The sequence below is a fragment of the Mustela erminea genome, chromosome 2, assembly GCF_009829155.1.
Source record: "Mustela erminea isolate mMusErm1 chromosome 2, mMusErm1.Pri, whole genome shotgun sequence".
Lineage (NCBI taxonomy): Eukaryota > Metazoa > Chordata > Mammalia > Carnivora > Mustelidae > Mustela > Mustela erminea.
Window position 1 is genome coordinate 99,100,780 of NC_045615.1, and position 22,327 is coordinate 99,123,106.

The following is a 22,327-nucleotide window of genomic DNA, read 5'->3' on the forward strand; positions in this document are numbered from 1 at the left end:
TGTTTCCACACAAAAGATTGTATGGATGGATACACAGTTCTGTTTTTTCACAAACCTGTTCTTGACGTGCCATTTGTTACACTGAGTCTGTGGGGGAGCAAATAGTCCGTTTCCATTGTGTCTCCCTGTCAGAGGAAGCCCCGTTACCCTAATGCAGACAGCCTCAATGCCTTTGAAGTCCAAATTCCAGTGATGGATTTACTTTTTCCAAATGCTAACACCTCTTTCAGTGAGTTTGCAAGGACAAACATTTTGGTCTTACTTTGTTGACCACAGTGCTTTCCCATAGGCTTCAAGTCCCCCAGAATAGATTTGTAGGGTCCTGCGGTGGCACCAAGGTTAAAGAGTTGGTGGTGTCTCTGCGCGCATGGCCGCAGAGGCAGCACAGATCCGTGGAGAGGACTTGTGGGCAGCAACTGGGCTTGCTTCCTGCTGTGTGACTGCAGTCTCCCCATTTCCTCCTCCTCACGACAGGGAGACGATCCCTGCTGCGAATGGGTCTTCATGTCCAGATGAGAGTACGGTGTCCGGTCCTCTTAACTTCTTCTCCCTTCTCTTTCTTTAACTTGGCAGTTCCACTTAAAAGAATCTGTGATAGGGGTGCCTGGGTGGCTCAGTGGGTTAAAGCCTCTGCCTTCAGCTCAGGTCATGATCCCAGGGTCCTGGGATCAAGCCCCAAGTCGGACTCTTTGCTCAGCAGGGAGCCTGCTTCCTCCTCTGTCTCTGCCTGCCTCTCTGCCTACTTGTGATTTCTGTCGTCAAATAAATAAATAAAATCTTAAAAAAAAATAGAATCTGTGATAAAGAGATATACCAAGATTAATGTGCCAAGACTTAATGGTGAGAAAATGAGTAAATAAATTTTGGAGAAGTCAGATATTGGGAGAACTCTAATGGTGAGAAAACAGTCACACTGTAAGATGAAAACAGGAGATTATAAAATATTTTCTATTCTATAATATAAGGTCAGGTTCTCCACCCAAAATTCAGGAGGACTCACATGGCTACATGGTTATCTTGGAATTCCAGTGAGTTTTATCATTGTCCTTACTAATACTTCTCTACAATGAACTTTATTTTCCACAATGAACTTTACATTTTATCATCAAGATCATGTTACTGATGGATTAAAATGATACATGTTTCATGTTTGCTTATAAGGAGACTGTATCTGTGTATGTGTGGTATGTACATGTGTTATGCGTGTGAGGTGCGTACGTGCCTGTGGTATGCGGTAGGTGTGTGTAGGGAGTGTGTGCATGTGTGTGTGTGCGGTGGGTATGTCTGAGGTGCGTGTGGTGTTTGTGTGGTATGTGTGTGGCAGGTGTGTGTAGGTGTGTGGTGTGTGTGTCTGTGTGTATGGGTGCTCGGGCAGTGGATGGGAGTCAAAGGAAACAAGGTAGCCCCATGTTGACAGCCCAGAAGCTGTGGGATAGCTGCTTGGGAGCTCATTATAGCCCCATCTCCACTTCTGTGATTTTGGATGTTCTTTCCTAGTGGGAAGGTAAGTGATGTATAAATAACATTTTAATAACTAAGCATGAAAGTGTATGAATTCTATGCAATATCTTTTCTTATATTCTTAAACTTTTAAAAGAAAGAGGAATCAGTTTAGTTTTGAACATTGTGGCCTTGTGCAAGGACTGAAGGACCCAGGGAGACCCTGGCTGACCCAACATGCTGTGATCACCTGTGGGCAGCAGGCAGAGTGTGACCCCCTCCTCCCCTGTCCAGTCCACTAGCCCCTTGCAACTCTTCACCGGTGGGGCTGATCCTGGAGAAACGGGGTTTGGTTGCTGGTGGTAGTGGTGATGGTGGCGGCCTAAGAGGTGGCAGGTGTGTAGAAACCTTTTTTCCACTTTTTTAAAAACTAGGTTTGTGCCTGTCAAGTGCGAGCTACAGGAAAGATGTATGCATGTAAGAAGCTAGAGAAAAAAAGAATAAAGAGGAGGAAAGGTGAAGCCATGGCTCTCAATGAAAAGAGAATCCTAGAAAAAGTGCACAGCAGATTTGTAGTGAGTATCTGGGTTTAGTCCTTGCTGGGGATGGTGCGGTGAGGACCGCTTTCCTGGGCACCGCCTCCACGCCGGCATGGGTGTGGGCTGGGCTGCCTGGGCTGGTGGTGGGGATGGAGACCGGGGACAGTCTGGTTGTGCTGGTGGCCTCTTCCCTATCCATTTCTTACTGAACATAAACACAAAACAGTGGGGCCTGGTCTCTGGGCTTCTCCTTACACCCCGCATCAGGCTGTTACCAGTCAGGACCCTCCCCTCTCCCAGGAGGCAGTGCTCATCCTGGGCTGTGGGATCACTGCCTCTGGAGCCTGAAGGCACTGTCCTGAGTCCTTGTCTCGGCGAGGCCGCAGTCTGACACCAGCCCAATGTACTGCTCACTTTCGGCTAGGGTTCCCCAAACGTATGGAGTGTCAAGTCCCACCTTCTTCGTGTCAGGCGGGGTCAGACGAGCAGGGCTGGGGTGAAACCGGGACTCTCCCATGCCCTGTGCTGTGCATGAGGTGCTGTGATGTTCATCCCCAAACTTAGCTACTGTCCCCCACTTCGTGTCTCCTGGAGCATCTGTGGCAACAGGCGGGTCTGTGTGAAGGGGGAGAGGGAAAGAAAACTGAGGAAAGGACTTGTGGTGTCATGCTTACTTCCTCCAAATCACTTCTGTCTTAGGACTGAGGTTTGCTGCTTTGTGCTGGGGGACAGACTTTGCACAGAGTGGCCTGCACTGCCGTCCTCTACATTTCCCTGTGGGGGTGACAGGTCTCTCCTCGTGCGTTCCACGAAAATCTTTAATACAACTGGCTTGTCATGGAGTTCTTTCCAATATGTTTATGTAACTACCTTGAAAAACAGAAATCCACAATCTACCTTTGTTAAAGGGACATATAATACACTGGTTTATTCTGTTTAAAGGAAATATTTTTGTTTCTGTATTCTTGGCCTGTCCCAAGAAACCTGGAAATATTTTCCTTCATCCTTTTTTCCCCTAAATGGGGAAAAATTAACAATATCTTGTTAATTTCAAGTGTACATCGTAGTGATTCCATATTTTTATGCATTTTGAAATGATCCCTGTGATAAGTCTAGTTACCATCTATCACCACTCTGTTATTCCAGTATTATCAACTATATTTCCTATGTTGTACATTACATCTCCCTGACTTATTTGTTTTATAACTAGATGTCTGTACCTCTGTTTTTTAAAGTTTGCTTATTTATTTAAGTAATCTCTACACGCAACATGGGGCTTGAACTCATGAGCCCGAGATCGAGTTGCATGCTCTTGTGAATGAGCCAGCCAGGTGCCCTGAGGTTTGTACCTCTTAATCGCTTCCGCTTCCTTTTTGTCCCCCAGCCCCTCCTGCTCTGTTAATCAACAGTTCGTTCTCTGTGCCAGAGTCTGTTTCTGTTTTGTTTATTAGTTTGTTTTGTTTTTAAGATTCCGCATATGAGTGAAAGTATATGGCATTTGTCTTTCTCTGGCTGACTTATTGCACTTAGTGGGCATCATACCCACTACGTTTGTCCACGTTTTGGAAGTGGCAAGATTTCAGCCTTCTTTATGGCTGAGTCATATCAAATTGTCTGTATGGACCACATCTTCTGTCTCTTTTCATTTGTGGGTGGGCATTGAAGTTGCTCCCGTGTCTTGGTTGTTGTAAATAAGGCTGCGATGAACCTAGGAGCGCAGATAACCTCTCTGGATCGGTGTTTTCATTTTCTTTGGATAAACACCTAGAGGTACAATTACTGGATCATACGGTATTTCTGTTTTTTCTTTTTTTAAAGATTTTATTGATTTGTGAGAGAGAGGCAGATAGTGACAGAGATAGCGAGAGACAGCACAAACAGGGAGGAGAGGGAGAAGCAGACTTCCCACTGAGCAGGGAGCCCGATGTGGGGCTCAGTCCCAGGAGCGTGGGATCATGACCTGAGCTGAAAGCAGATGCTTAACCAACTGAGCACCCGAGGTGCCCCTTGTTTTTCTTTTCTGAGCAACTTCCACACTGGTTTCCATGGTGGCTGTACCAACTTACATTTCCTCAACAGTGTACAAGGGTTCCTTTTCCTGCACATCCTTACCCACACTTGTTATTTCTTGTTCTTTTGATGCTAGCCATTCTGACATGCATGAAGTGAAATCTCATGGTGGTTTTGATTTGCCTTTCCCTAATGGTTAGTGACGTTGAGAGTCTTTTCATGTGCCTGTTGGCCATCGGTGTGTCTTCTTTAGAAAAACATCTGTTTGAGTACTCTGCCCATTTTCCCATCAGGTTATTTTTCATGTTAATTTATGTAAGTTTTAAAAAATATATTTTTAATATTATCCCCTTATCCGATACGTGATTTGCAAATTCTTCCATTCGGTGGGTAGCCTTTTCGTTTTGTGGGTGGTTTCCCTCACTGTGCGGAAGCTTCTTAGTTTGTTGTAATCCCATTTATTTCAGCTTTTGTTGTTCTTGCTTCAGTAGACTCTGTCCCCCACCCCAAATATTGCTAAGACTGATGCCAAAGCACTTACTTCCTATGGTTTCTTCTAGGAGTTTTATGGTTTTACTTGTTATGTTCAAGTCTTTAATACATTTTGAGTTAATTCTTATGTGTAGTAAAAGGTAGTGGTCCCGTTTCCTTCTTCTGCATGTGGCTGTCCAGTTTTCCCAACACAATTTATTGAATGGACTCTCTTTCCCCCGTTGTATGTTCTTGCCTCCTTTGTCATATATTAATGGACTATATATATGCATTTATTACTGGGCTCTCTATTCTATTCCACTGATCTGTGTGGTTGTTTTATATCAATACCATACTATTTTCATTACAGCTTGGTAATACAGTTTGAGATTGCGGACACGATGCCTCCAAGCTTTGGTCTTTTTTCTGCAGATATCTTTGGCTCTTCAGAGTCGTGTTATTTTATACAAATTTTAGGATTATTTGTTCTAGTTCTGTGAAAAATGCTATTGGTATTTTGATAGGAATTACACTGAATCTGTAGATTACTTTGGGTAATATGGGCATTTTAACAATATTAATTCTTCCAATCTGTGATGATGGTGTATCTTACCGTTTTTTTTTTATGTTGTCTTCAATTTCTTTCATCAGTCTCTTACAGTTTTCAGAGTATAGGTCTTTAACCTCCTTGGTTAAATTTATTCCTATGTATTTTATTACTTTGATACAATTATAAATTGGATTCTTTTCTTTTTTTTAAAGATAAGTTTATTTATTTGAGAGAGGGAGTGTGCACATGTGAGTGGGGAGAGGGACAGAGGGAGAGAATCTCAAGCAGACTCCCCACTGAGTATAGAGCCTGATGTGGGGCTTGATCCCACAACCCATGAGATCATGACTTGAGCCAAAATCAAGAGTCGGATGCTTAACTGGCTGAGCCACCCTGGTGCCCCTGGGATTGTTTTCTTAATTTCTATTTCTGACTGCTTGTTATTAGTGTATAGAAACACAACCTGCTTCTGTATGTTAATTTTGTACTCTGTGACTTTACTGAAATTATTAATTAGTTCTCAGATCTCTTTGGTGGAGTCTTTTGGGTTTTCTATATATAACATCATGTCATCTGCAAATAATTTTACTTCTTCCTTTCAATTTAGATGCCTTTTATTTCTTTTTCTTGCCTAAATGCTATGGCTAGGACTTTCAATACTATGTTGAGTAAAAGTGTAAAGAGTGGGCATCTCTGTCTTGTTCCTTATCTTAGAGGAAAAGCTTATAGCTTTTCACCATTCAGGATAATGTTAGCTGTGGGTTTGTCATATATGACCTTTATTATGTTAAGGTATGTTCTTTCTATACCCACTTTATTGAGAGTTTTTATCATAAATAGGTACTGAATTTTGTCATAAATTTTTTCTGGATCTATTAAGATGACCATATGATTTTCTTCTTTCATTTTGTTAATATGGTGTACCACCTTGATCTGTTTGTGGATGTTAAACCATCCTTGCATCCCTGGAATAAATCCCACTTGATCCTTTTTAATATATTTTTGAATTGGATTTAGTAATATTTTGTTGAGGATTTTTACATCTATGTTCACTAGGGATACTGGCCTGTAATTTTCTTTTTTTTGTAGTGTCTTCATCTGGCTTCAGTATCAGGGTGATTCTGGCTTTGTAAAATGAATTTGGAAGCCTTCCTTCCTCTTTCAATTTTTTTTAGTATAGTTTGAAAGGATAGGTACTAACTCTTCTTTAAATGTTTGGTAGGGGGGTGCCTGGGTGGCTCAGTGGGTTAAGCCTCTGCCTTCCACTCAGGTCATGATCTCAGGGTCCTGGGATAGAGCACTGCATCAGGCTTTCTGCTCAGTGGGGAGCCTGCTTCCCCGCTTCTCTCTGCCTACTTGTAATCTCTCTCTCTCTCTGTCAAATACATAAATAAAATCTTAAAAAAAAAAAAATGTTTGGTATGTGGTCCTGGGGTTTTGTTTCTTAGGAGTTTAAAAATTACTGCTTCAGTTTCATTACTGATAATTGGTATGTTCATATTTTCTGTTTTTATGTGATTTGGTCATAGAAGATTGGGTTTCTAGGAACTTACCCATTTCTTCTAGGTTGTCCAGTATGTTGGTGTGTAATTGTTCATACTGATCTTTTATGATTCTTTGTATTTCTGTGGTGTCACTTGTAACCTCTCTTTCATTTCTAATTTTTAAAAGAATTATATATTTATTATTGATGAATCTAATTAGAAGTTTATTGATTTTATTTATTTTTTCAAAGAACCAGGCTTTAGTTTAATTGATCTTTTCTATTGTTTTTAATCTCTATTTCATTTATATCCACTCTGATCTTTATTATTTTCTCCTTCTACTAACTTTGGGCTTTGTTCTTATTCTAGTTCCTTTAGATATAAAGTGAGATTGTTTATTTGGCATTTTTCTTACTTCTTGGGGAAGGCCTGTGTTGTTATGATCTTCTCTCTTAGAGCTGCTTTTGCTGTGTCCCATAGGTTTTGAAAAGTTGATTTCCATTTTATTTGTCTGAATGTAGTTTTTGATTACCTCTGTGAGTTTTCCTTCATCCTTGATTATATTTTTTTCCTCTCTGTTTACAGTTGATCAATGGGTCATGACCTGAACCTGTGTCAACCTCCTTCCCACAGCCCACCCTGGCTTGCCCACAACATGGTTATGCACAGGGACAGGTCAACACTTTTTATATAAATTTATTGTGTATCTAGCCAAGTTATTACTAGCCACAAAAACTTAGAAAATTAAAACTTGTAATTGATACCATTTACAATAGCATCAAGAAACATCATAATCTAGGCAAAAATATATTAAAAATGTGCAAAACTTCTACACTGTGATCTAAAATGCCATTACGAGAAATTAAAGAAGATGAAATAAATGGAAGGATACCAGGTTTATGGATTAGGAGATAAAATGTATGAAGATATTTGTTTTCCCAAATTGATAAATAGATTAAATGGATTAAATGCAGCCCCAATCAAAATCCCAGCAGGATGTGTGTGTGTGTGTGTGTATGTGTGTGTGTGTGTAAATTGACCTACAAACCAACAGAACAGTGGGCAAAAAACTTGGACAGGTATTTCACACAAGTAGTTCCAAATGAATAAATATATGAAAAAGTATGACAAGTGTTTCCTGTATTTGTATATACAGAGAAATGCACATTAAAACCACAATAAGAGACAACTATTCCTTCAGCAGCATTAACTGACAACATGAAATGCTGGAAGGATGTGCAGGGGCAAGACCTCTCTTGCACTGTGGGGGAGGGGTATTAATTTTAATTTAACTTGTATGCTGAACGTGGGTGTTCTAGAAGTGTGGAACATAAGTGCTCAACAATTAGAGCATACCTTTGATGAATCATGATCCCAAGTGTCTTTGTGAAGTTTTGCCATCTACCCACTTAGCTATAGAAAGTTCTCTCCTCTCAATATAGAACTCTGTAAGATCTTGGACAGCTAAAATGTCCAAGAAGCCCCAGATGCATGGAATGCATTTCGGTGAAGCATATGGGATTCGGGTGTTGTTGTGATAAACCTAACACGGAGTGTGTGAATAATGTTCACAAATAGAGGAAATCACCAAGGAATGAGCAGGTGTCTGTGCTTTGTTTTTTATTATGCTGTTGTCTTTAGGTTAGTTTGTGCTACACTTACGAAACCAGAGATTTCTTGTGCTTGGTGCTAACCATTATGAATGGAGGGGACTTGAAGTTTCACATCCACAACTTGGGCAACCCTGGCTTTGAGGAGGAGAGAGCTATTTTCTATGCCGCCGAGCTGTGCTGTGGCTTGGAGGATTTGCAGAGGGAAAGAATTGTGTACAGGTAAGAACAGCATGAACTCCTGGGGCCTGGGAGACTGTTCATCCTGAGCTTTAGGCTCCCACCGGGCTCCCTCCAGCCACCCAGGTGCCTGGGCAGGAGGGCTGTGGTGGAGCCCTTGGTGGCCATACATAGGGTCTGGTCACTCCCACCGTTGGGAATATGGTCAATCAGCAGTGGACCTTGGTTTTCATTTTAGTTCTCTTTGATCTCTAGTAGGTCGGTTTTATTTGTTAAGTTGATCAAATATAGGCAGTGTTAACTCATGTAAGCATGAGAAGAGCCCATTTCTAAATTAGTTCTATTTAGGACTCTGGGCTCTGTTCCAGCAAAATAGTGTAACAATTAAATGTCTCAAAATAATACTTTATTTTAATATTTTGCATCTTAGAATTCAGTAAAGAAAATTTAATAGGTAGAATTAAATTAGTATGATCAAATATTTAATTTTAGGGAAAGCAGTCCCTCCAGTTACCCTTTGGGTATGGAGCTCCTGAGCTCTGACACCCTTCTCGACCCTTCCCTGTGTAGCTCTGTCCCTTCACCTCTGTAAGGACATCTACTTTCAGGTGTGGACCATTGCCTACAACCATTTCTGACCCTGCCATTTCCCCTACATTCCAAGGGGTCTGTGTATCCCCTGCCCTCACCTACCCCATCCAGTTGTTCACCAAATCAGACCTGGATGTTTCCCTACATCCAGGCTTTGGGGTCACTGGCTTAGTTCATGTCTTCCTCAGGTTACCTGGCAGGCAGACAGTTGAATGGTCTCGCTGATGCCAGTCTTGCCCCCGTTCCTGCTCTGTGCAACCGATGACAGGCCTTCCTGTGGTGTGGATCCCATCCTGTCATAGCAACCCTAGCTTGGAGCCCTGTGGGCCTGGCTCTTCTGACCCTGTATGGTGCCACCCCCTCTGGTTTCTCCAGCTGGGTGTCCTGCACCCCAAATGGGGGCTGTCTACTTTTGTGATGTACTCGTACTTCTTGAGTGTCCTCATATCTTCATACCCTTGCACATGCGGCCTGTTGGTTGAAGGCCTTTCTTCTCTGCAGCCCCTCCGCCTGCATTCAGAGAAAGTGTAGCTCATCCCTAAGTTCCCCACCCTTGAGAATGGGGGTGTGTGCTCCCCGGGGGCATCCTCAGAGCACCTGTGTTGTCCCACTGGAGGGCTGGTCACTCCAGCTGCAAGCATCTCAGAAGCCCTTTCTTGGATCCCTATTCTCACGAACTCTTGGCTCTGTCTCACGTTCCCTGGAGGCACCTTAGGATCTCTCCAAGGCCGAATCACGGGCCTGGCCATGGGGCTGGGCAGTGCCTCTGAGGTGGTGCACCTGGGGCAGACTGCTGCCTTGGGAGCCATTCTCATGGACACAGGCCATGTCACCACACTCACAAGGAGAGACAGGTGGCCCACGAAGCAGGGAGCAGGCCTGGAGGAGCTTGAATCCTCTTTCACTCTGGGAGCACCTGAGAGTTCAGTGCAGTTCAGTGCAGGTAAGCCCTTCTGCTTGCTTCCGGTGAAGACGTGCACCAGACCTCGTTTCATTGCTCGTGGCCTTACTGTGCTTCACACGCACTGCTTCTTTTACAGACGGAAGGTTTGTCACAACCCTGTGCTGAGCAGGTCCTGTCTATGCTGCTTTTCCAGCCGCGTGGGCTCCCCTCATGTCTGCATCACGTGTCAGTCTTTCCTGCAGTGTTTCAAGCCGTTTCATTATTATACTTTTGACTGTGATCTCTGATCTCCGATGTTACTGTCGTTTTTGTCTGGGGACACCACACACAGCGCTCACTGCCACACACAGTGGATGTAATCAGTGCGTGTTGTGCGTGTTCTCATTGCTTCACCCACCGGCTGTTTCCCTCTTTCTCCTTCTCGGACCTCCCTGTTCCCTGAGACGCAGCAATATGGCAGTTAGGCCAAACAATGACCTGTAATGGCCTCTAAGTGCTCAAGTGAAGAGAGTCACACATAGCTCACTTGGAATGAAAAGCTAGAAATGATTAAGCTTAGTGAGGAAGGGATGTCTGAAGCCGAGATAGGCCGAAAGGTAGGCCTCTTGTGCCAAACAGCCACATTGCAAATATTAAGGAAAAGTTCTTGAAGGAAGTTAAGAGCGCTACTCCAGGGACTACATGAATGGTAAGAAAGCCAAACAGCCTCATTGCTGATAGGGAGAAAATTTGGGTGGTCTGGATAGGAGATAAGACCTGCCCCAGTATTCCCTTAAGCCAAAGCCTAATCCAGAGCAAGGCCCTGACTCTCAAGTCCAGGAGGGCTGAGGGAGGTGAGGAAGCCACAGAAGAAAATTCTGCAGCTAGCAGAGTGGGTTCATGAGGTTTAAGGAGACACAGAGGGGCTGGGGGGAGCAGCACAAGCTGATGGAGAAGCTGCAGCAAGTTCTGCCAGCGATCCAGCTTTGATCGCCCATGGAGGTGGCTCCTAAACAGCAGATTCTCTACATGTAGACACAACAGCCTTATCTGGGGAGAAGATTCCATCTTGGACTGTCCCCGCCAGAGGACAAGTCCACCTGGCTTCAGAGGTTCAAGGGACAGGCTGGCTCCCCATTAGGGGCTAATGCAGCTGGTGACTTTCAGCTGAAGCCGGTGCTCCTTTACTATTCTGGAAATTCTTAGGACCCATAAGAATTGTGTTAGCTTTCCTCTACCCATGCTCTACCCATGGAACGACACAGTCTGGACAACAGCCTATCTGTTCACAGTGAGATTTACCAAACGTTTCAAGCTCACTGTTGAGACCTACTGCTCAGAAGAAAAGGTTCCTTTTGAAATATGACTGCTCGTTGAAGTTGTACCCGGTCACCCAAGAGCTCTGGTGACATACGGCGAGATGAGTGCCGTTTCCCTGCCTGCGAACACTGTGTCTGTTCTGCAGCCCACGGAGCAAGGAGTAATTTTGACTTTGAAGTCTTATCATCTAAGGGACACATTTTGCAAGGCAGTTAATGCCATGGATGGTGATTCCTCCACTCGATCTGGGTGGGGTACATTGAGAATCTTCTGGGAAAGATTCACCATGCCAGACGCCATTAAGAAAATGTTCCCATGGCTCAATGTCAATACTAACAGGAGTTTGGAATAAGTGAGCTCCAGCGCTGGTGAGGACATTGAGGGGTTCAAGACCAAGTGGAGGAAGTCACTGCAGATGTGGTGGAAACAGCCAGAGAGCCAGAAGTGGAGCCTGGAAAGGCAAGCGACCTGCTGCCCTCGCAGGATAACACTTGCACGGGTGAGGACGTGCTTCCGTGGAGGAGCGAGGAAGGTGATTTCTTGAGCTGGAGTCTGCTCCTGGTGACGATGCTGTGGAGATGGTTGAAATCTGACAAGGACAGACACTTAGAACATTGCATGACCTTAGTTGGTAAGGTGGCAGGGCTTGAGAGGACTGGCTCCAGTTTGGAGAGGAGTTCTGCTGTGGGTGAGATGCTACCAGATAACCGCTTGCTGCAGAGAAATAATTTGGGAAAGGAAGAGTCCATCAGTGCAACAAATTTATTCTCTTGTTTTAAGAAACTGCCGTAGACACCCCAACCTTCAGCAACCCCCACTGTGATCACTCAGCCGCTGTCAGCATCTAGGTAAGACCCTCCAGCAGCAAAAGATTACAGCTTGCTGAAAGCTCAGATGATGGTTGGCAGTAAAGCATTTTTTAATTAAGGCATTCATTGTTTAGGGGTCACCTGATGGCTCAGTCGGTTTAGCATCTGTCTTTGGCTCGGGTCATGATCTCAGGGTCCTGGGATCTAGCTCCACATCTGGCTCCCTGCTCAGCGGGGAATCTGCTTCTCCCTCTTCCTCTTTCCTTCCCCCTGCTCCTGCTCTTTCTCGCTCTCTCTCACACTCTTTCTCTCTCAAATAAATAAATAAATAAAATTTTAAAACGGTATTCATTGTTTTGTTAGACATAATGCTACTGTACACTTAATGGGTCTCAGTGTAGGGCAAACATAACTTTAATATGCACTGGGAAACCAAAAAATTCGTTTGACTCATTTTTTTGTGATAGTCACTGAATTTTGACTGTCTAGACCAAATCCCTGTATCTCTAAGGAGTGCCTCATTACCGGATTGGTTAGAAGATTTTCTTTTCCTCTAGCCTTTCACCTTGGGCTCCCGCTTGCCCTCAGACAGAGCAGGGGAAAGGCATGGGCTGGCCAGCACTTAGTGGGAACTTAGTGCATGTCCACAGCACCCACCAGTAGGAGGCGCCTGCCATTTGTTAAATGGATGACCCGTGGCTTTCAGCCTCTAATGATGCGTCCCCTCCCTTAGGGGCCTGTGAAGCACTACTTTCATTCTTTGGAATTATTTCTTGTAGTCAGAAGTTGCCTCTTGACAACCTTTATCAGACCAGGTACCAGAAAGATGACCTTTCTTTTTGCAGACGGATGGTACAAATAAGAATGCTCTATCATCTCAGCACTCTGAGGTCAGAGAGGAGGCACTCAGGCCTGGCTTTGAGCCACCTGTAGGGTACAGCATGTTCCTAGTGAGAAGGAGAGCCCAGGGGCCTCTTACCCTCGTCTGTGGAAGCTGCTCCAGGTGTGCCAGGCCTCACAGGCTTGCAGAATTCTTTCTAGTATAAATGATTTAAACTGGACCCAGGCCTGATCAGGGAAGGCTTTCGGGAGGACCTGGGACTTACCTGGCAGCTTGGCTAGATGGCTAAGATCAGAGCAGAGGGTAAAGGGATCATTCTTTTGGGGGAGATGTGCGCCGCGAGTGCCTACTGGAGAAAGTGAGTAGAGGAGTCCACCTAAACCAGAGTGGTCATAAAGACAGGAGGATGGGGCGCCCGGGTGGCTTAGTGGGTTAAAGCCTTTGCCTTCGGCTCAGGTCATGATTCTGGCGTCCTGGGATCAAGCCCTGCATCGGGCTCTCTGCTCGGTGGGGAGCCTGCTTTCCTTCCTTTTTCTCTGCCTTTCTCTCTGCCTACATGTGATCTCTGTCTGTCAAATAAATAAATTTAAAGTTTTTTTTAAAAAAGGAGGAAGGAAGAAGCAAACTTGTTGGCTTTCTGTTGCCCACCAGGCCCTACGCTGTGCCCTTCATGTCTGTTATTTATTTGGAGAACATGTTAAAATAGTTGCTAAAATGCCGTAGCATCCTAGAGGCCCTCCCACAGTTTCCTGGAGCATTTCATCTTTTTTTGGTCTGTCATCCTCTGCTGTTTGTTCAGATAAAATGCCTGAAACAACATCACGACGAACCACAGAGGAGTGCTAGGCTCAGGGCGGTGTGGGCACAGCCCTTCCAGGAGGGCAGGTGAACAGCAGGGAGGTGGCGTCCGACCGTGTTGAGTGGCCCAGGTGTGTGGTTTTGGGGTATAGTAGTTTGTGTCATACCTTTAGATACATCTACTTGTAACATGGCTTTGTGTAAATTGTTCGGTGAGAAAAAGTGAGGGAAAGAAATCAAGTGTGCATATAGAGAGAGCCTTGAGAGATCATAGTTTTCAGTGTGCAACCATATATCTAAGAAGTGAGCTGTTTGATTCAAACAAACAATACATAAAGACACGGGTGTGGGCATGCATTTCCAATCCAGCTGGGTACTTTCCCTTCCAGCATCTTTTCATGACATTTTGCCCATTCATTATGCGAAAGTTGGAAGGGGACTCTTGCCTTTGGGGTTTTAAATGTCCTTTAAAAATTAACCGAGTAAGGAGGCCCCTGGGAGGCTCAGTCGTTAGGCGTGTGCCTTCGGCTCAGGTCATGATCCCAGGCTCCTTGGTTTGAGCCCCACAGTGGGCTCCCTGCTCATCAGAAAGCCTGCTTCTCCTTCTCCTACTCCCCCTTGCTTCACCGCCCCCCATGTGTAAAATAAGTAAATAAATAAAAAATCTTTTAAAAAATTAACTGAGGAACATAGTTTCTGTAAAATCAGATCAACTGAAATGCTTTTCGTTAGGGACAGACCCCGTGAGTGCCCTAACACCATTTGAATATTAACATGTGGGAATGACTAATTCCTTATTAAATAGCACTCGAGTCTATGGACAGTGTAGTTGATCCTTGAACAGATGGAGATTAGAGCATCAACCCAGTCGAAAATCCACATGTAACTTTTGACTCCTCCAAAATTTTGCTACTCATAGTCTGCTGTTGCCTGGAAAGGTCACTGATGACATGCAGGTGATCACATTATTCTGTGTGTTCTGTGGACTCTGCCCTATGCTCTTACCATAAAGCAAGCTAGTGAGAAGGAAATGTTAGTTAGAAAATTGTAAGGAAGAGAGCATGTATCACAGCACTGGGACTGTAAGAAAACCCACACGTAGGGGGACCTAAGCCGACCACACCCATGTTGTTCAAGGGCCAGCTACAGTTTCTTTTCACGTAAAAGCTTTTCCCAAGACTGGCCTGCAGCATCAGGGAGTGGCTGGCTGTGGAGACCAACCTTCTCCCTGTTCCTCATTCACTCTGGGGATGGCATATTTTGCTTGCCATTGTTTGGGTAGTGAAGTGTCTTTTAAATTATAAGAATTATTTTACCTAATAATGTAGTCTGTATGCAGGGGAATATGGCAAAAGGCTACAAAAATTTTAAAGACTTGGCTTTTTAAAATGGTTTCATTTTTGCCACTATGGAAAACAGTAAGGAGGTTCCCCCCAAAATTAAAAATAAATGCCATATTAACTAGCAACCCCACTTGTAGGTGTATTCTTTTTTTTTTTTTTTTAAAGATTTTATTTATTTATTTGACAGAGAGAAATTACAAGTACACTGAGAGGCAGGCAGAGAGAGAGAGAGAAGGAAGCAGGCTCCCTGCTGAGCAGAGAGCCCGATGCGGGACTCGATCCCAGGACCCTGAGATCATGACCTGAGCCGAAGGCAGTGGCTTAACCCACTGAGCCACCCAGGCGCCCCTTGTAGGTGTATTCTAAAGGATATATCCACAGTATGTCAAAGAGAGGTCTGCATTTCCGTGTTCACTGCAGCATTATTCAGAATAGCCAGCATCTGGAAACAACCTACATGTCCATCGGTGGGTGGGTGGGTGGGTAAAGAAAATGTGGTACATGCATCCTCAATGGAGTTATTATTTGGCCATGTGAATGAAGGAGGTCCTGTTATGGGTGACGACCCAATGGACCTGGAGAGCTTCATGCTACGTAACATAAGCTAGACACAGACAAATACTGCATGGTTTCACTGGTATGTAGAGTCTTTTTTTTTTTTTTAAGATTTTATTTATTTATTTGACAGAGAGAGATCACAGGTAGGCAGAGAGATGGGCAGAGAGAGAGGAGGAAGCAGGCTCTCCATCGAGCAGAGAGCCCAATGCGGGGCTTGATCCCAGGACCCTGAGATCATGACCTGAGCTGAAGGCAGAGGCTTAACCCACTGAGCCACCCAGGCACCCCAGCTGGTATGTAGAGTCTTTAAAAAAAAAAAAAAAGTCAAACTCGTGGAAACAGAAAAATCACTAAGGGCTGGGGGTGGGGGATAGGAAGAGGCTGGCAAAATGGCACAAACTTTCAGCTATAAGATGAGTAGCTATAGATATAATGTAAAATATGAAAACAGAGTTGGTAACACTATACTGAAGAATTGAAATTTGCTAAGGGACTGAGACTTAAAGGTTCTCACACCAAAAAATGTGAGGTGGTGGGTGTGTTCATTAACTGGTGTGGGAGAATCCTTTCACAATTTTAAGGGGAAATAAAATTCTCGATTTCATTGCATTTTCTAGCAATTACAGAAATAATACAAAAACACCTAAAACCGACAATAAACGAGTGAGGGGCCAGAGACGCCTGTGTTGGCTGTTTCTCAGTGTCGCCGCCTGTCATGTTCCAGAAGGGTCAGCCTCCAGGCTCCCTCCTAACCATGGCCATGTTGTCTTGGGCACATTCATCTTTGAAGAGCTCACACTGCGGAAGAGGGGCATCATTTCTCTGTCTCTGTATATCGACCTTTCTGCACATCCCATACAAGTAGAATCAGCATGTGGCCTTTTGGTTCTGGCTTTTGTCCACTACCATGATGTTTCTCTGGTTCACGCATGTGTTAGCATTTATCAGTACCTGATTCTTTTTTATGTTGGAATAATCCCATTGCCCTTTTGCCAGTCGATGGGTATTTCAGAGTGGTTCCACTTTTTGGCTGTTACAGAGAATGCTGCTGTGAACATTGGGGTATGAAGTTTCGTTTGGACGTATATTTTCTGTTCTCTTGGGTAGATACCGACAAGTGGAATTTCTCAAGAGCATGGAAAATTCATGTTTACCTTTTTAAGACCGTTTCAAGCTCTCTGCCAAAGAGGCTGCACCATTTTACATTCCTTCCAGGGCTCCAACCCCTCACATCGTCTCCAACACTTGTTAGTATCTCCCCGTTTAATGCTAGCCCACCCCAGTGGCCGTGAAGTGACGGCTCATGGTGGGTTTTGTGTTGTTTTGTTTTGTTTTGCTTCTTGGTAGTTTTGATTTGCATTTCCCTGATGACTGATGATATAGAACATCTTTTCAATTGCTTATTGGCCATCTTTACATATTCGTGGTTAAATGTCTATTCCAATACTGTATCCACTTTCAGTTTGGATTATTTTGTCTTATCAGGATTAAATGGCAAACATTTTTGTATATTCTGGACACATGTCCTTTACCAGATGTAAAATTTGCAAGTGCTTTCTTCCAGTCTGTGGCTTGTCTTTCCATGTTCTTAATGTGTCTTTTGAATTGCAAACGTTTTTAATTTTAGTGAGGTTCAATCAATCAGGGTTTTGTTGTTGTTGATTATGCTTTTGGTAGTTTCTCTAAGAAATCATTGTATAACCAGCAACATGAGGATTTTGTCCTGTGTTTTCTTCTAAGGATTTTATGGTTTTAAGTCTTATCTTTAAGTTTAGGACCCACGTTCAGTTTTTAGTACAGTGTAGGTGGCTGAAGAGTCTCCATCCCAGCACCATTTATTGAAAATACTGTCATTTCCCCATTGAAATTCCTTGGCACTTTTGTCTAAAACTGATTGACTGTTAAGAGGGCAGGTTTATTTCTGGACTCCCAATTCTATTCCACTGGTCTGTAATGTCTGTCCTGCTGACAGTACCGTACTATCTTGATTACCGTAGCTTTGTGGTGAGTTTCGAAATTGGGAAGCATGAGGCTTCTAACTTTGTTCTTTTTTGAGATTGATTTGCCTATTCTGGGTCCTTTGCATTTCCATATGAATGTTAAGATGAGATCTACTGACCTTTGAACACAGGATGTCTTTCCAGTTACTTAGATATGCTTAAATTTCTCTCAGTAATATTTTGTACTTTTCAGTATATATATCTTATCCTTACTTTTTTTTTTTGCTGTTAAGCTTCATTTTGAATTTATTGTTTTTGATGCCATTTCAAATACTGTTGTTTCCTTTTTATTTTGTTTATTTTTATTTTTTTAGAAAGAGAGCATGAGCAGGTGGGGACAGAGGGAGGAGGAGAAAGAGAATCTTAAGCAGGTTTTACACTTAGTGTGTGGAGCCTGATGTGGGGCTCAGTCCCACGACCCTGAGATGATGACCTGAGCCAAAATCAAGAGTCAGATGCTTAACCAGCTGAGCCACCCAGATGCCCCTATAGCTGTTTTCTTAATTTTATTTTTGGACTATTTTGTGCTAGTGTGTAGAAATATGTCTCATTTCTGCATATTGGTCTTGCGTCCTCTCTCAACAATTTTATTAGCTTTAGAAGTTTTGTTGTGAATTCCTTAAAATTTTTTACATGTAGAATCATGTTACCTGTGAATAAAGACAATAGATTCATGTTTGTTTATTTTTCTTTCCCAGCTAGAATCCTGCTGCTTCTCTTGGTACTTCATGAGAGGGAAATTTTGGGTAGACATACAAAAGCTTGAATCAGTGCACCCTCCTGAGTCTTCCGAAGCAGACTAGAAAAAGCAGTAATTAAAAACCAGCCTGATGAATGCTGTGTACATTTATATACAATGAATACAGAGAAAAGACTATTTGAGAATGATGTCACTGAGGTCAGATCTGTCCCTTCCCTCCCATCAAGTGTCCTCTGTGTCACTGTCAGAGTCAAAATCTCAAGTTTGCAGACTAGAGGGTCAGGCTTAATATTGTAATTCTTTTATATTTTAGAACATGGAGGTTGTAATTTTTAGCTGATACCAAGTTCAGATATTTAGTGGATAATAAGGTCTTCAGTTATTTTTCTCTCACTTGGGTTTGATTTTATTTTATGCTTTTTTTAACGTAGATTCTTTGGGTTACAAAGCTGATTCTCAGATTGAGAGCTGAATTTTGATACCTACCTTAATCATTGGATCAGTTTTGCTTTGTCTTGATTTGTGATCCAGAATCTTCACAAGACATTTCTCTGCAGTGAAAGCTTTACTGTGTACTCTTAGCAATAAATCCAGTGTTCTATGCTGGTTTCAGCCCATCAACAACCAGTCTTATGTCTGGACCAGCCCTTGTGATCCTTATTATATATCTACAAGATGCAGCAGTAGCCATCAAGAAACTTTGAAAGAGAAAAAAGGCTATTTCTTCTAAGTTCTGGCAATTCCGTGCAGTACCTGGGACCACACAGAGATGTCTGGACGTGCAGGGGTTGGGGAGAGGAAACACATGAGCATGTGGGCCTAGGGTTTTGCAGTTATTGGGGGCGAATGTGGGGGCCTAGAGGCTCATAGTGTCACTCTTTATCGGTGATTTTAAAACATAAGAACGGGAACTTAAAACATTAGAAGAGAAAAAAAAAAAAAAACAAAAAAAACACCAAGCCACCCAAATGGTCAGTTATTTAAATAAACCAAGATCTCTAAAACAGAGGAGCCTGGGATGGGGGTGGTCTGGTTTTTCCAGCCAGGCAGCCGGCAATGTGTTTATTGAGAGAGACATCTTTGAAGTGGATACCTCAGGCACCAGAGCTGGAGTCAAACACTGGCATTACAAAAAAAGGAAAACCGCCAGGGCTAACACTACAGTGATTGTGGAATCCAGGCTACTGTGGTTTTTAAAAAAATGCTGAAAGATAATGCACTTGTCCGGAAAGTGGCCCTCCATGCACCCTCACTGTTCTGGCTGGAAGTTAGCTGACATTGTCCTTGACAATCATGGCATCTTTCAGCAGCTCCCAGTGGATCTGGACACTCTACACTCTACTCATGTGGGTCAGGAGTGAGCCAACAGGATCAAGAAACAACTCTTTGTTATGAAGGAGGGGCATTATGCAGGGAGCTGGTATGGATGCTTCCGAAGGGTTACACCATCTTCTGGGAAGAGCTTTCTTCTCTTAAGATAGAAAATTATTTACAACAGAAGTTCCTTGCCTCTTGCTTACTTAGGGGAGGAAGGATGCAATCTGTTGCTTCAGGAGAGGATGTGTTTGGAGTAATGTATTATGGCCCCGGTTTTATGCAGTGTGTTCCTGGAGACAATAGAGGTCCTGAATCTACCCTGTACTGACGCCCACACGAGCTGAGAGAGCAGTTGTCAAAAGTTAACAACTGTTAACTGTTAACTTTAAAGTAAAACTGCCCTTATTTCCCCAGCAAAAATAGGTTTATTAAGGAATAGCAGAGAAGTGCATTGTGGAAAAATCAAATTTAGCAAAACCACAAGAGAGTCTGCAAAACGAAGGAGGGGGGGCTCTTTTATAGAGGAAGGGGGGGTGGGTGGGCTGTTATAAACAGAAAGTCCATTGGGGTAAATTGAGAGCTGGAAGTGTGGTGGCCTCTCATTGGCTGGTCTATGGCAGTCTCACTGACTGAGCTGTGATGACCTCTCATTGGCTGGGCTATGGCAGTGTCTCATTGGCTGGCTGTGTGGCAGTCATTCATTGGCTGAGCTGTGGCGGTCTCCCATTGGCTGGGCTGTTGCTGGGGGAGAAGGAAACCTTCCTTCGTCCTGCTGGAATAGTAAAGTGGTAGGTAAGCTAAGGTAATAACAGGTGTATGGTGCATGTCTTCCGGTTGGGTCCCCGGTTGACCAGCAGCGTAGGGCGGGAGTTCCCCTGCCCGCCTCCAGACTCCATTCTAAACGAAGTTCCCTTTTATTAATTTTCACAACACTAAAAGTACTTGTTCAATCAGGATGATTTCTAGAGTTTTATTTTATTTTTAAAAAACATTTTATTTATTTATTTGACAGAGACAGCGAGGGAGGGAACACAAGCAGTGGGAGTGGGAGAGGGAGAAGTAGGCTTCCCACTGAGCAGGGAACCTGATGCGGGGCTTGATCCCAGGACCCCAGGATCATGACCTGAGCAGAAGGCAGCCACTTAAGGGCTGAGCCACTCAGCTGGCCCCTAGAGATTTATTTTATGATGGTGAACAAATTAAACTTGTGGTATGTGCCCTTTTACTTTGTTTCCATGTAGCTCCGTATTTGAATAAAACCTCCCTCTATCATATAAATAACAAAAATGCTGCTGCATATGGTCACAAGATATAGAGCACTCTGGCACACATTTTCATCGCAGCAACCTCACAGTCTTTTGAGGAATCCTATCTATTTACAGATAGATCATCTCTGGTCACCTTCCCCGTGAGTGATGAATAGTGATCCAGGTCTTGTGTTCTGTGCTTGGGCCCCTCACTCTTTTCCATAACAGGAGAGAGAACCTGAATCTTGACTTGGCAGTTTTATTATGTTGTTACATTTCTCAAGAGCTCTTCCTTAATTCAACAGGATGACATTTCTATCTGTCTGGAAGGCTGTAGTTGGAAATTATTAAGGGAAATGGGTGTTTAGCTTTGCATTGGATCTCTTTTTCTAGTGAACGAATTGTGGAATGAAAAGTAGATGATATCATCCACCATAAGGAGAAGGCAGTGCAGAATAGCGGTGGGAAAGAAACATTTTGTACCTATACTTTTTCAGTAGTGAATTGGCCCATAGCAGCCATTAGACTGTACACATTATTGCTATCACATTAGATTTTTCAGTAGCAGGAAGGATCATTTGGTCATTCCAGAAATAAATATTGGATCCCAGATGTATGCACACTTCTTAGTTGCGTGCAACACGCACATGGTGGGGAACAAATTGGATCTTGAAATCCTTGTTCTCAGGAAACTTATAAACTAGAGACTAGAAGGGGCATGCAAACGAACACAGAGATGGAGGTATGCTTACCATTTACAGTAAGTGCTCAAAGGATAATCTCTTGTTTCCATCATTTTTGGAAACATGGAAGTTAATTTAAAGTAAGAATGGCAGGTCTTAGTGTTTAAAAGAAATGTTCATCTGTCTATGACCCACATTCTTCCAAATTGGAAATTTCTGCCTTATAGTACCTGTCTCTAAAAACAATAGTAACTAGGAGACCCATTCCCTGGAGACTCATAGGCAGGTCAGCTTTTCTGCAGTGGGGAGCATGGTGGGATGACAAGTGATGAGGACAGACCTTAGATTCTTGCCCCAAGGTTAGTGAGTCATACTATCTTGAGGAATGTTTAAGGGAACACTAGGGAGTGAGCCAAAGTTCTTTTTGCTTTGGTTCCCTTACTCTGCCCCTTCCTGATCAAGAACTTTGCTCCCGATGCCTTCTGATTGGATTGGAGCTGTTTCCCAAGACCATGGTCTATTGAGGATGCACTGAAGTTCTGGCTATGCCAGGATTTAGGAAACCCTCACCTGTGGCTGGGCTGGCCCTGGCCGTTCTCTTCCCCTGACTCCCATAGTGTGCCCAGCAGGCTGTGCATGCACAGCCTCACTCCCCAGGAGAGGCTGGTTAACTGGCAGGATCCAGAAGGGAGGGAGGGGATAGTGGGAGACAGAGGGTCACCAGGAGAAGGCAAGGTACTGGGATGCAGGTGTGTGCTGGGACAAGGGAGGAAAGCCATGCAGATAAACCGTAGACCAGACAGAGGTTCAAGCCTCGGGCTCCAGAAATCATCTTCTCATGGTCATTCATGCCTCAGTAACAGGCTGGGAAATGGTATCCAAAGGCAAGTGCTTTTTTTTTTTTTTCGTTAAACAAGAAGAGGATGGGCATGCAACCAGCAAAATGAGTTTCT

The 22,327-nt window shown here is 43.6% G+C and overlaps 1 protein-coding gene across 3 annotated transcripts in view; it reads left to right on the top strand.

Moving 5' to 3' along the window:
* Window positions 1-22,327, top strand: part of GRK4 (G protein-coupled receptor kinase 4) — a 111,887-nt gene that overhangs the window by 59,688 nt on the left and 29,872 nt on the right. For all 3 annotated transcript variants that reach the window (XM_032333653.1, XM_032333654.1, XM_032333655.1), the window contains 2 exons: window positions 1,875-2,015; window positions 8,136-8,326. In XM_032333653.1, coding sequence (XP_032189544.1) covers window positions 1,875-2,015; window positions 8,136-8,326 — 332 coding nt within the window. The remainder of the gene's footprint in view (window positions 1-1,874; window positions 2,016-8,135; window positions 8,327-22,327) is intronic.